General features: G+C 40.5%; 1 protein-coding gene across 1 annotated transcript in view; it reads left to right on the top strand.

Moving 5' to 3' along the window:
- LOC310924804 (solute carrier family 12 member 9) overlaps positions 1 to 10575 on the top strand; it is a gene marked incomplete at its 5' end in the record, with an annotated part of 92269 nt that extends 81694 nt beyond the window's left edge. The window contains 3 exons of the mRNA XM_083886642.1: positions 2547 to 2721; positions 7092 to 7238; positions 9337 to 10575. Of these exons, the coding sequence (XP_083742768.1) occupies positions 2547 to 2721; positions 7092 to 7238; positions 9337 to 10298 (1284 nt within the window). The 3' untranslated portion in view covers positions 10299 to 10575. The remainder of the gene's footprint in view (positions 1 to 2546; positions 2722 to 7091; positions 7239 to 9336) is intronic.
- Positions 10576 to 13352: the final 2777 nt, after the last annotated feature.

A 13352-nucleotide genomic window follows, 5' to 3' on the forward strand; every position in this document is an offset into this window, starting at 1 on the left:
TGTAGGATGCTAAGGTTAAGCTGTACGATATGAACAGACCTGAAATTAACAGGAAAATCGCTACTAAATTGCAATACTAAGAGAGATGCTTGGCCTCACGATGCTCTCACGCTGCCATTGTGGTCTTCAATTTAAATCAAAGTGAGTATCATTCTTTGTCTGTACTTTAGTCCAAAAATAATTGCCTCAATTCAATTAAACACGCCCTCAGTATTTGTACACATTCTCAAGTGATTGTCTTGTCATTGAATAAGTGTTTCCTGCAGCCAAAAAGTGTCACTCAGGTAATTTAATTGAGGTACAGTACTTCAGGCTCCAGTTCTTCCCCTAGTTTCCCTTAAATACATGGTCGCTGTCTGACTTTAGTGAAGTTTCTTTTCTTCACATCTCTGTTGTGCTCACACCACACACACCTCCCCGTCCTTCTCGTAGCACCAGTATACCATCACTCACTCCATTCTGAGAATGAAAAAAACACCAAATTACCCTTTGAAGTCACCTTACTTCACTCGCAAAGCAATGGATTCGATGGCGCAGGCAGCAGCTTTAACATGGCAGACTTGTCGTTGCTGAGTTAATGGTCATTAATTCCAATAAGAGCATCAAATGAGTGGTAATGACTCCTGGTAGAGTTTGGGTTCAGATCTAATGTTTTGTTCCACTTGGTTACATTTCCTTAATGGTACCTTGATGCCACCTTGTTAGCACACTGTTAGAATCCTAATGATGGGTGTGTTACAGTGTGCATTGCAATGCTGCACAGTTGCAGTTACAGTGTTGGTGTTTGCTCATTAGTGGTCGCAGATGGGTGCATTTTTTTGTTAATACCACTTTGAATAATACACATGTATTCATGCCTGCACACTCCCTCACACACACATACTGGATTTTGGTCTCATATCCTAATGGGATGTTTATGAGCGATGGATTTTTTTTGCCTACATTTTAGCTCCTGCACTTAAAATATTACAGCGCATGCATACACATGAGATGGAAACATTTACACACACGGACAACTATATTCAGAGTATGTAAAAGGAATTGCTCAACATATTCTTGTTGTGATTTATAAGAAGAGGTCAATACAAACCTCATGTCTGTATGCTATATAAAAAAATGCATCCATCTTACTGCCCCTGACCCCACGTAAAACCATTAAATTACTTTTAAATTACACTAAATGTCTTCAGTTTCATGAATTTTCCAAAACTGAGAGGCATTAGGTAGATTCATTTTTGTTATGTCCTGTACTGTGTCTGTGTTTATGATGAATTATTCAGTAGCTACAATGTTTTTGCTCAGGCAAACATAAATATAGCAAACTACACAATATTCAGCAGTGTTTACATTGTGGTAGAGTTTATTATCTACCATACGGATCACTTCCTCTGCATGTCAGCTGACTTGACTTATTGTATGTTATGTTATGTGACTTCAGTGCATTGGGGAGGGGTTGTGGTGCTTCAGTGGTAGAGCAGGTTGTCATTCAACTGGAAGGTCAGGGGTTTGATCACCTGGTTCCCCTAGTCTACACAGGGCTATGTCCTTAGTCTTTTCTTTGTGGCTGCTACTGTAGTTGAAGCCACAGTTGATTTTTCCTGTTCACATTGTAGATTTAGTGTGATTTTTTTTGTGACGCTATATAAAAGAATGTTGTAGTTGTTTTTGTGTGGCTCTCTTGCATAGTGCCAATGTAGTCGATGCATACCTGTTGTAACTACCATCAAAATAATCTTGGAGAAATTATTTGAAGGTTGAAGTCCTAAACCTCTGTCCTAAAGTCTATGGAACTACACCTTCAATATTTCAAGTAATAAAATGACAAAACACACACCAAAAAGTGATAGACCATGACATTAATTTAAAGAAGACAGTCAAAAGACACAACACTGCCAGCTGTCAGTGCATGCCTTTTCGGTCCACTCTGCTTATGAAGTGGGAGAGCGGGGGATGATATCATAGCAACAGACATTAGTTTGCTAAAAGACAACAACACTGGCAGCAGCTTTAAACTCTGGGCATCTCAATCTTTTTTTTTTTTCAATCAGTGTTATCAGTTTACTCCTGCTGCCAATGGAATCCCAAAGGAAACATAGCAGAAAATAAATCAATATGATAGAGCAGATAGCAATGAGGAGCAAGAACTGACAGAAAAATAAGAGATGCTTCATTACAGGGTTAATTACAGGCTGTTGCATGAAACCCATGCCAAATCCTTATTTACACATTTTTCACAAGATTGACGGACTCTCTGAATGTCTCTCAACATGTGGGAGAAACAGCAGCCATTTCTGCTCACATAAATAAAACCTTGTAGTGATCTTGCAAGCAGAAGGAATTTCCTTTTGTTCTGCACCAGTTCTGTCACATATCAACTGCTGTTAATTAAATGTAATTAGAAAAATGAAGTCTTCTTCTGCTGGTTCTGTTGCTGCTGTGGGCCACAGGGTCAAATGAGGAGGAGGAAGATGAGATTGAAAATAATAATAAAAAAAAACAATTTCCCATTGACAACTGTTCTAACGAATCTGTGTTGTTACCTGTAGGTACGCAAGTACCTGCTGATGCTGGATGTGAGGAAAGACCATGTCAAGTTCTGGAGGCCTCAAATCCTGCTGATGGTCTCCAACCCTCGCAGCACTGTGGGACTCATCACCTTCATCAATGACATCAAGAAGAGCGGCCTTTACGTGCTTGGACACGTACAACTGGGAGATCTGAGTAAGGACTGAAGTAGATTCAAACCTCTAAAAACTGAGTAACTGTTGAGTCTTTAATTGTAATGAATGTTACTCATGATTATAATGCTACACTTATACTCATTATACTTATATATTCAAACTTAAATATTATTAACATGTAACCTAAATCCTGCTTCCATAAAGCAAGGCTCTTGACTGAAGTACATATAAGCAGGATTCCCACAGGTCCTTGAAATCCTCGAAAGTTTGTGACTTTCAAAAAAAAATGTTCAAGACCCTTGCAACTTTTTGAAAATCACACGAAATAGACATGGGTCATTGAATGTTCTTGAATTTGGTGCAAGAAAGAAGTTAAGTTGATATTTAGGTAATGTCTCCCTTGTTTATTACGACACCACCTACTTGCTTAACGTAGGTAGACAAAGCCTTGTAGAACAAATGTCATTTCACAATTACTAGTGGTGCTGTGGACACTGTACGTTGTCTCTCTCCGCCGTTGACATGAGATTCCATACAGAACAGATCTTTCCCAATATCCCAAGGACATTCACTTGTGTCACATTGACACTTGAGCGAGCTGCAGATCAATAAAATTGGACACCATGGGCAAAGCTGCTCTTACAATTTGCCCTCCCATCTTCAGCTGTGTCAGCACATTTGGTCATTGAATTTGAGGAAATTGGTCCTGGAAAGTCCTTGAATTTGATATCAGCCAAAGTCTGGGAACCCTCGTTAAACTTTAAAGTAGTACATGTAATTATGTAAATACTGTGTATTCTGCGTTATCATTCTCCTTTTATGCCAACTCGGTAATATTATATCAGCGAATTCTCTTCATCATCGTAGACATGCTGTGTAGTGTTGCTTTGATTTAACTGTGGTCTCGGAAAAGCACTGAACCGTGATCAGCTTATTGTGAGAGGGCAGCTATTAATTACAAGCAAAACACACCAGGGATGGTGATGGAGGAAGTTGTAGCTCAGTGTGAGTGATTCGTTCTTTTACTCTTTAGCACAAAAAGTAATATATCACCACTGCAGTGTTGTCATTCTGGACTGGTTTCCGATAAGAACTGTTCCAAAAAAAATTATAATATATACAATTTTCCAGTGAGGCAGTACATCATTTAATGGCCCCTTTTAACATGCTAGACCCATCTGCTGCTGTTTAACGCTGAGGGAAGTTATCATACTCACAATGCAGAGGCACACACTCAGATGGTTAAAAGGAGCGGAATCATTGATTGTTTTCTTTGTCTTTTGAGGAGCTGTGTGGAGAGAGGGCTTTATGTGTTGATGGAACACTGGGACTGGCTCTGAATGGAGTCGGCAGAATCCACATCCTCTTGAGTGTTTCGCAGTGGAAAACTAATATGTTCATTAGCCACCAAAGAGCCCTTCTCTCATTCAAAGGAACACTTGGTCTTGAGAAATATGAAGGAGTCATTCATTCATGTGATTATATTGAAAAGGAGTTTGTTGTTCAGCACTCCCAGCTACTTCCACATTGCACTCCTAATGTACTATAAGTCCATATATATTTTATTATCTCTGGTCTTGCTGTTTTCCTTAAATCTTATATTATATGTGAAGACAGAAGAGGTCCTAAAGTGATAGTTCAGACTTTTGGTGTTCTTGTAGTAATGTCACATTGTAAATGCTGACTCCACTTTTGGTGCTTTTCCACTACAGAGTTCCAACACAACTCGGCTCAGGATTTTTTTTTTTTACTAAATGTGATGTCGGCAGACTGTCGGCCACTGATTGGCAGAGAGTGTCACTGGAAGATTCATATGTGAGACGTCCAATACAAGAATCAAACCGAATAATGCCGAGCTGTAGACTTACCCTGGATTTCCACTGGGCGCGTTTAAACCGCGGAACGTCAGCGGCGCGGTCGCCGTTGCAAATCGCTTCCATTCTAATCAATGAGAGCATTTCCACCAGACGCGTCTCAGCAGCGTCCCAGAAGCGGCTCGCCGCGCCGCAGCCCTATCGATAGGTAGCAGTTCTATTTTTGCCGTTGCCGCTGCTGAACCTCGTAAATTTCAACAGAGCAGTTCGCACCAGACAGGAAAAGCGACACAGAATCAAAGTAAAATATTTCCGCCCCCCTTTCAAAATAAAACACAATACGCAGGTCATATAGCCTGTCACAACTTCACATCAACATTATGCCGTGACTGGTGCTGCCAGGTTAACAATCAATTAATCAGAGTGTCTCGGAGAGTCATAATGTACGACGAGAGACTGACTGCTGAAGTGGAGAAACATACAATCATTTATGACACCAGATCAACAGTTCTTCCACGTCGGAGAATGAAAAGAAGCTGTGTTGTTGTTGTTTCCTTTATACAGAGTCTATCGCGGGATCTCGCGAACTCGCGTCCGTTCAAGATTATCGCGCAATCTTCTGTGAATACCGCTGGCTCCCAAGGCTCCGTGCCCCTGCCGTAACGCGCCCGGTAGAGATTGACCCTGGGCATAGGACGAAGCAGAACCGCACCGCTGACATTCCGTGTCCAGTGGAAATCCGGGGTTAAAGACTTAAAAATCCTGAAAACATGTCTTAATCTCCAACATATAGAAATAAATTGTCTAAAATGTCATCTCAACATTTAACAGAGGATTCTGGTGTATTTCGTGACCGCACTGCCATAAGTGGTGAGCCGCGTCACAACCCCTTCCTCATAATTTCATTTCAGTGACTTCAGTGTCAGATGGAGTCTGTGCTCCGGACTTGCTAGTGTGCATGTGTTGCGTATAAATCCACATCACAGCAGTTTCATGCAGCCGTGCTATGATGACTCCGCCCGTGGTAAGGAGGTATTATAGTGATGGAAAACAATACCAAACCGAGTTTAGTCAGAACTGTACTAGAGTCGGAAATGTACAGTAGGAAAGCTCCATTTGTGTGCCCTATGCTTACCCCCCAGTACAGAGAACTATCATAAGACAGGCATGCTCATTCTCTCTGAAAATATTGCTTCCATTAGAAGCACCAGGGAAAAACTAATTTTAGCCACTTACCAAAAGGCTATCCAGATATAATTTACAACTGCTTAAGTCGATGATTTGATGTTTATCACCTTTTGCTAAATTTGCTTTCACTAAACCCAAATGAAGGATTTACAACATTTAAGTCACAAAAAATGCATTTGAACTTAGCGATGGATTTAACAGTGGATCAACAGCTCCTGTTTCCTTTTGAGTTTTGTATGGGAGATGCTGGAGAAGGAGAAAGTTGGAGAAGGCTGTCTAATGTCTTGGTAAACAAGGTTATTGTTTAGTGACCAAAATCAGTTTTTCCTTGTGTCACATTTCATGTTTTCAGTGGCTGTCTTGTGTTATGTTCACCTCAAATGTAACACTGTTTTTTGTGTGATAAGAATATATTCAAAGTCAAAGCAAAGCTGCAAATGAGCATCTTTCTTAAGTCTTTCTTAAGTACACAAACATCCTAGCGAGAATATTGCAGATGCAAAGGGCGCACACAGCTCAGTCAGTGCTGACAACTACTGTGTGTCCATCATGGTACGGTTTGGAATGGTAAAGCCCTGGGTCAGGCTTACGTTTCAACTGAGAACAATACCTTGACTTGGTAGGCAGCGCGTGGGCTGAGTCAGCCAGATACATAGCATGACAGGGCTCTCGTGACAGTCATTCTTTTCGGTCTTTTGTCACACACTCCCGCCACACATTGTAATTCTTACACTGAATAAAAAATTACAATATCAATTTACCTGGCGCGCCTTTATCGCTATGGAGCCGAGAGGAAACTGTTCTCATACACATGCGCTTGCCTTGTTTATTCCTGAGCAGTACTCACTTTAGCGGATACTCCACCAAAAGGAGAAACCCCACCTCTCTGTATGAGCTACCTCTCATCACAGAAACTGGAGCACAAATACTATTTTGTGAGCTACACTGCTACACAGAACAATACATATACAATACATAAAAAAACCTATACTGCAAGGTGGCACCTGGGGTGGTGAAACAGTATTTTGCGCAACAAATGGGAGATGGGAACACACTGCTTACACTAATACTAATGCTGATGAAAAACTGAACCTAGCTCAAACTACTTCAAGTATTATCTAAGAATTGTGTAGGTTTGGCCTCTGCATTGCACTCTGGATATAGATGTACAGTATTTTAAAGGATTGATCAGCTGTCTGCCTGTTCACATGTATCGTTCTCTGTCTCGCATTCTGTTCTTACTGTCATTCCTCATGCATCTATTTCTTGTCTTTGCGTCTTATATCTCTCATCCTCACTTCCTAGCTGTCTGCATTCGTATGCCTTTTGTGTCACTGTCCTTCGTCATCTCTGAAAATCATCTCACTTCCAGTGAACTGTCAGCCACATTCTTTTGTTTGTCTTCCAGACACCATGCCGTCAGATCCTCTGCAGTCTCAGTATGACTCCTGGTTATCTCTGGTGGACCATCTAAACATCAAAGCGTTTGTCAACCTCACCTTGGCTGATTCTGTGCGTCATGGTGTCCAACATTTGCTCTTCATCTCTGGACTAGGTCAGTGTGGCCATCGTTGTGTGTTTTATTATGTAATTATGTTTAACAGCCACATCTTTTATGACTTCAGTGCTCGCAATTAAATGAATACATTAACTCATTTCACTATTTCTCTTCTTATTAACTACTTAATTAATTTTGGTCCAGTCTTACTGGACTTTCCCTTTAACAATACAAACTCCAAACATTTATTTTTCTAGTAACCAATTTAGTTAGTTAGTTAATGGCAGGTGGCACATGTTATGTTTAATTACTTCCTTATTCTTGATCATCAATTTGTTATTAATTATGTTTATTCTGTTTCCAAGTTGTTCTCTTGTCCTTGTTCCCCCTCCCTCCGTTGAGTTCTTTTATTTCCTGGAGGTTTTATAGGAGGTATTATTTTTCTTCTCCTTTGTCTTCTTTGTATTTTTATTTTTTTCAATTTACAAACCCCTTTTCAAGTTCAGTTGGAACGCTCTCTCAAAATACAATGAAAACCCAATCTCCAAAAACCTTCATTTGTCAATTAAAAGCACATGTAAGAGATTTTCAGTGTTTTCAACAAATTGAATTAAGAATTAGGAGGTTAACTACTAACAAGAAAGGGCATTTCTTTATTGGTTTTATTGTTTTTTAAAAGAAAAATCCACCAAAGGTTTGTTGGAGGGTCACATTTTCATGCCAAACTTCATGAGAAAATTCACAATAAGTTACAAAACAATGTTTCTCAGAGCAAGATTGCAAACAATTTTTCTTTTCCACCATATAAAGACTCAGGAAGTCACAGAGAATCTCACTGAATAAACACCAATGCTGGAAACTGTTATTTGTGAACATCGAGCCCTTTGAACCATCGTGCTACTGCAATCGTCACGTATTTGGAAAAATTGCATCAACAAATGCAACCTGAAACTGTACACAAAGATGAAGCCAGATATCAAATTTGCGCAGAAACATCACTCAGTTTTCTGGACCAGCACTCATCAGAGATGGACTGAAAGACAGTCAAAAAAGTTCCGTTTGTATGTGGACAAAAAAGACATCATACTCTATGTGCCAAAAATGCAAAATCCAGCTATGTAGGTATGGTACTGTATGTGGGAACATCAGTGGCCACAGTTTGTGTGATCTGCTCATATTTGAACGTGCCATTGATGCAGAAGCAATATCGATGTGTTCCCGTCTTTTCCCCAGAAACTAAATGTCAGCAGAACAGCGCCAGGCCTTATTCTACACACATTCCAGCAGAATGTCTTGGTAGAGCAAGTGTGTGAACTTGAGTGGCCTGTCAGCAGTCCACATCTGTCTCTTTTTGACAATGTGTGACAAATTATTAAGAGGAAAATCACACAATGGCAACTACAGGCTGTTGAGCAGCTTAAGTCTAACACTTGTATTTTTTATTGTGTGTAAATAAAAGTAAAGGTGATGTGCTATGTCGTGCAGACATCAATTTCTTAGTCAGTTTGTGTATGTTTAACAAATATAATTAATATTTGATTTGTCCCTTTGGCTGATAAATAAAGGTTCAAGTGATTTAACAAATTAGAGATTTTAGTTGTTTTTTTTTGTTTGTTTTTTTTGCATTTTTGGAACTTGGAATTTTCTGGAAATGTGGTTGATAAACTGCCACTTCAGTTTCTTTGAGTGTACTAACATTTTTACTAAACTTAAATTGAACTCCATCTTGATTGCGACTCAACTTTCCTTTAGTGCTTACACAAAAAATGACACTTCATCTGTAGTCAGCACTTACAATTACACTCTCACCATGTCTGTTTTAATTGTGATTTAAACTTGTGTCAGTAATTCAGCTGTGAATTATCTCTCTTTCAGTGCTTCATCTTTTGGTGCGAGATATTCTTAAATAAGTTCAGTCATCAGAATCTATTACTATGTAGTTTTACTACTTTAGTCTTTCATCAACATTTCAAGGGAAAATGTTTTTTTTTAGTTTTTGAATTCCAGTGAGTTTTCTTATATCTCTTTGGCTTCCCTTCCACGTCTCACTCCAGCACATTCTTTCTTCACATCTGTCCCTCAATGCAGGATCAGTAAAAAGAAATCATTTTCTTTGATTGTAACATGTTCATCTTCTATTTTCCCGTCTTTCCAGGTGGGATGCGTCCAAACACCCTCGTCCTTGGATTCTATGATGACTGTCTTCCAAAGGACAAGCTGGTTGATCCGACCCTGTCAGTCAGTCAGATGTCTGATTCCGCAGGTTCTTCTCCAGAGCTTGAGCAACAACCTCCTCTCTTCCACTTCACTTCTCTGCGGGTGTCCAGTGACAGAGAGGATCATGGGGAATTGGGTGATGGAAAGGTTCTGGGGCCTCAGGAGTATGTCGCCGTCATTGCCGATGCCATGAAGATGCTAAAGAACGTGGTGCTGGCTCGATACTTCAACAACTTTGACCGAGCTCAGGTCCTCTCACCTCCCTCCTCCTCACCATTCAAGGGAGCTGTGTATGTTGATGTTTGGCCAGTAAACCTTTTGCGTCCAGACAGCTCCAGCTACGTCGACACTTGCTCTCTCTTCCTGCTACAACTGGCTTGCATCCTAAACATGGTGAGAGCTTGGCGAAAAGCTAAACTCCGTCTCTTCCTTTGCGTGGAGGACGGACGAAGTGTGAAAGGCTCGGAGGAAAAGCTCCGTCAGCTGCTGAAAGAGTTGAGAATTAAAGCTCAGATATATCCAGTCTCCTGGGACCAGCAGGTGGCGCTACACTGGCAGCGCCAAGGCAAGTGGGGCAAGGAAAAGCGATCACCATCCCCTGATACCACGAATGAAGAGAATAAGCCAAAAATGGATGATGAAGATGAAATCAACGATTACGTTAACAGCTTTCCAAGCAACACCACACGCCTGTCGGATGACTACCTGTCAGCTGTCAATAAGCTGATCTTGGACCAGGCCAGGCCACCGCCTGCTGTGCGTTTCCTGTACTTGCCACGCCCTCCAGCTGACACCCGGCGCTACACCGCCTACTTACACCAGCTGGAGCTGCTGACTCGGGACCTGGGCCCCACACTGCTCATCCATGGAGTCACACCTGTCATCACCACCGATCTCTGAGAAATCCCCGTCTTGACACATCAAGTTAGGTGTGTTCCTGCCTGCTGCTGACGGTTCTTGATGGTGCAAAATGTAAAACTGAGTGCCAGCATGCCAGACTGAAACAATCAAGATCGCAAGCTTGCATGTGATCTGCAATATATAATCAAAACTGTAGTATTTTCTCCATGACATATTTTGAGGCTTAATCTTGCATATTGTACTTTTCAAGTTGATAGGACCACTTTAGCTCTGCCATGGTACTGACCCGATAGGTTAAACGGCTGTTTGCAGTATATCATTTGACCGAGACTGACACAATCTGCACTGCCCCTTGAACAAATTATTTTTATTTTAAACGATATTTAAATGAAATTTTGAATTTATATGGTAAATCGTGGCCACTCAGCAATAACACGACCTCATATTTAACTTTTTATTTTATTTTATTTGTTTTTAACTTTATATGTTCTGGTTCCCTTAGAACCTCCAAACAATTCCTTGACCAGCCATTTCACGCGAGGTGAATTCAGAATCTGTGGAGCCAGTTGACCAATCAAAACCATCAAACTGCACATCAATACAGATGGAGCTCTGAAAAGTTCATATGCTGACCATGATGCAATGGTTGAATTTGACCAAATTTGGTTTATTTTACAATATAGTCTGCCCTACAGTGTATGTACTTCTTCCATCAGTGCTGCAGAACCTGGATGCCCTTGGTATAGAAGCTCTCATCCTGATCACAATCTCTGTCCCACTTCATTATCAAAGGTGCTCGATAGGGTTGAGGTCAGGGCCAGTCAAGTTCTTCATCAAAGCATGTCTTTCTAGTCCTTGCTTTGTGCACTGGGGCAGAATCATGTTTGAATAGAACTGTTGTCACAAACCTGGAAGCGTAGCATTGTCCTAAAATGTCTTGTTATGCTGAAGCATTAAGATTGTCCTTCATTAGCGATAAGGGCCTGAACCTGAAATCAATACTTGACAGTTGTGGCCGAATACTTTTGTCAATATAGTGTATTTCCATTCCATGAACTGCCTATTTGTCTCAAGCTCGAAGTGGTGCATCCAATATTCATTCTGGGTCACCTGCCAAGTTCTCCTGTGACAGGACCACCCTGGTGTGCTTTTGAGCACCGTGTGGTGAATACAATCAATGTTTTCTTGGCTGGTGGCTGTGGCAAGTTGGCAGGACCTTGGGTCATCTTCAAGGCTCTCCATACCTCTCTTGAATTCACCTGCTCGCTATTGCACAGTTTGTTAAGCTGGAGCATCATCGCCTAATGTAGCAACCATGCCAACATGAATGTGCCTGAGGTACTCATTTTTTCTGCAAATCTTTGGTAACACCACTGTGCCAAAAGTACTTGTACTGATTTTCAAAGATCTCAATTTGCTTTCAAACTTCTTAATAATGCACAGAAAGTTTCATTGCTCTGGCATTACTTCTTAGTCAGCCTATGCACCTTTCAGCCCACCCTCGTAATTGTGTCCCATGGATCTAGAGGCCCCCACAGGGGAAAATCACCACTCTTTAATATAGCCATTCCAAATATTAACCTTTTCTTCACTCCTACCTTTGATTAATTCTAATTGTACAGTATCATCTGACTCTCTTGTTGTTTGTTCTGTACTTGAAATGTTCTGTGGCTCAGACCCCTCACACTGATCATTCCATGTGGCTCCACATAAACAAGTGCCTTGCTGCTCACACAGACGAGCAGAAAGTTGGCCTGCTTCACACCTCGGAGCAGTCGCTTGCAGGAAATCTGCTTTTTCAATTTTAGTAGCTTTGAACAAAGGAAACGGTTAAACAGCAATAAAAACAGAGGTCTTTTATTTCATAAAGGTAAATTTAATGTGGGATCTCAGGAAGACGTTCCTCAATTTTTCCCCAATGCACTTTTGTCTATTCTCTGCCAAAATGTTGTGCAGCTTTTCCAATAACATGTTTACAGCACCAGTGACGACTGTGATTAGCCACAATGTATTATCAATGATTTTTATGTGATTCAGGTGCTCTTTAACTTTAAGAATTGTTTTTATTAGTTACCACATTTTCTTCAACCAGCATACATACTGAAGTGCCTAAATGGATTTTATTATCTGCTTCACTTTACTCGAACTTAACTGTAAGTATTTAAAGTGATAGTTCAGGGTTTTTAAGCGCTGAGGCCAGCGCTGACTGTGGTGTGCCCGCACCCAGCATACTGGGATCAAGCTTGATACACAGGCATTTGCCACTTTGTGTTGTTGTCAGTTTCTCTCACTGTTACTGCCTTTTCCAACTGGAATCTGCTTTTCTCAATCAAATCCCATTGAGAAAATTAGACATTTTGCTATGCAAAACATAGGAGTTGTTGATCAACTGCTGCCTCTGTTAGTGAAAATGTATTCTTTTGGGACTTATAAAATCTTGAAAGTGAAACAAGCTTACCAAAAAGGCGAGAGTAGACCAGCAACGCTTGTGTTTTTAAATCCCGTGACTTAAAAACATGTTTTCTCTATGTGTTTTGGTGGAGGAGAGTGAGCAGTTTTCAAATTTCAGTTTTCAGTCAGAAATGGCTAACCGCAACAGTTAAGAGGCTAAAATCTCATGTTCTTGTTTGTTTATCCACTAATAACAATTCGATCAACCTGAACTATCCATGCAACTTCTGCTCAGCTGTGGTCTCAGTATCTTATTTTGTATAAGGTGATTGTACGTGTGAATATGCAAAAGTGAGGCTTTATTTGCAAAACTAAACTGCTTAATGTATTGTTTCATGCATATAGTGTGTGTTAAAGCATGAGAGTACACACACAAATTATAGTCATGTTTCTTGACACACTGCTAATACTATAATAAAATGTTTTTGGAGACCAATGTTAAAAAAGGTTTACATCCAACGATTACATACAAATTTAATTTGTTTTTATTACACTTACTGTGACACAAGACTCCTGTACAGATTGACATTTAATGAAGGCCGGTGTATTTAGAAGTCTCTTTACACCCTTTCGTTGGGAAATGAGATATATGTTTACTTGCCATGCCTGTGGGCTCCTCCTTGTTTGGACACAAAACTCATA

Source organism: Microchirus variegatus (genome assembly GCF_963457635.1).
Source record: "Microchirus variegatus genome assembly, chromosome: 3".
In the NCBI taxonomy this organism is placed as follows: Eukaryota; Metazoa; Chordata; class Actinopteri; order Pleuronectiformes; family Soleidae; genus Microchirus; species Microchirus variegatus.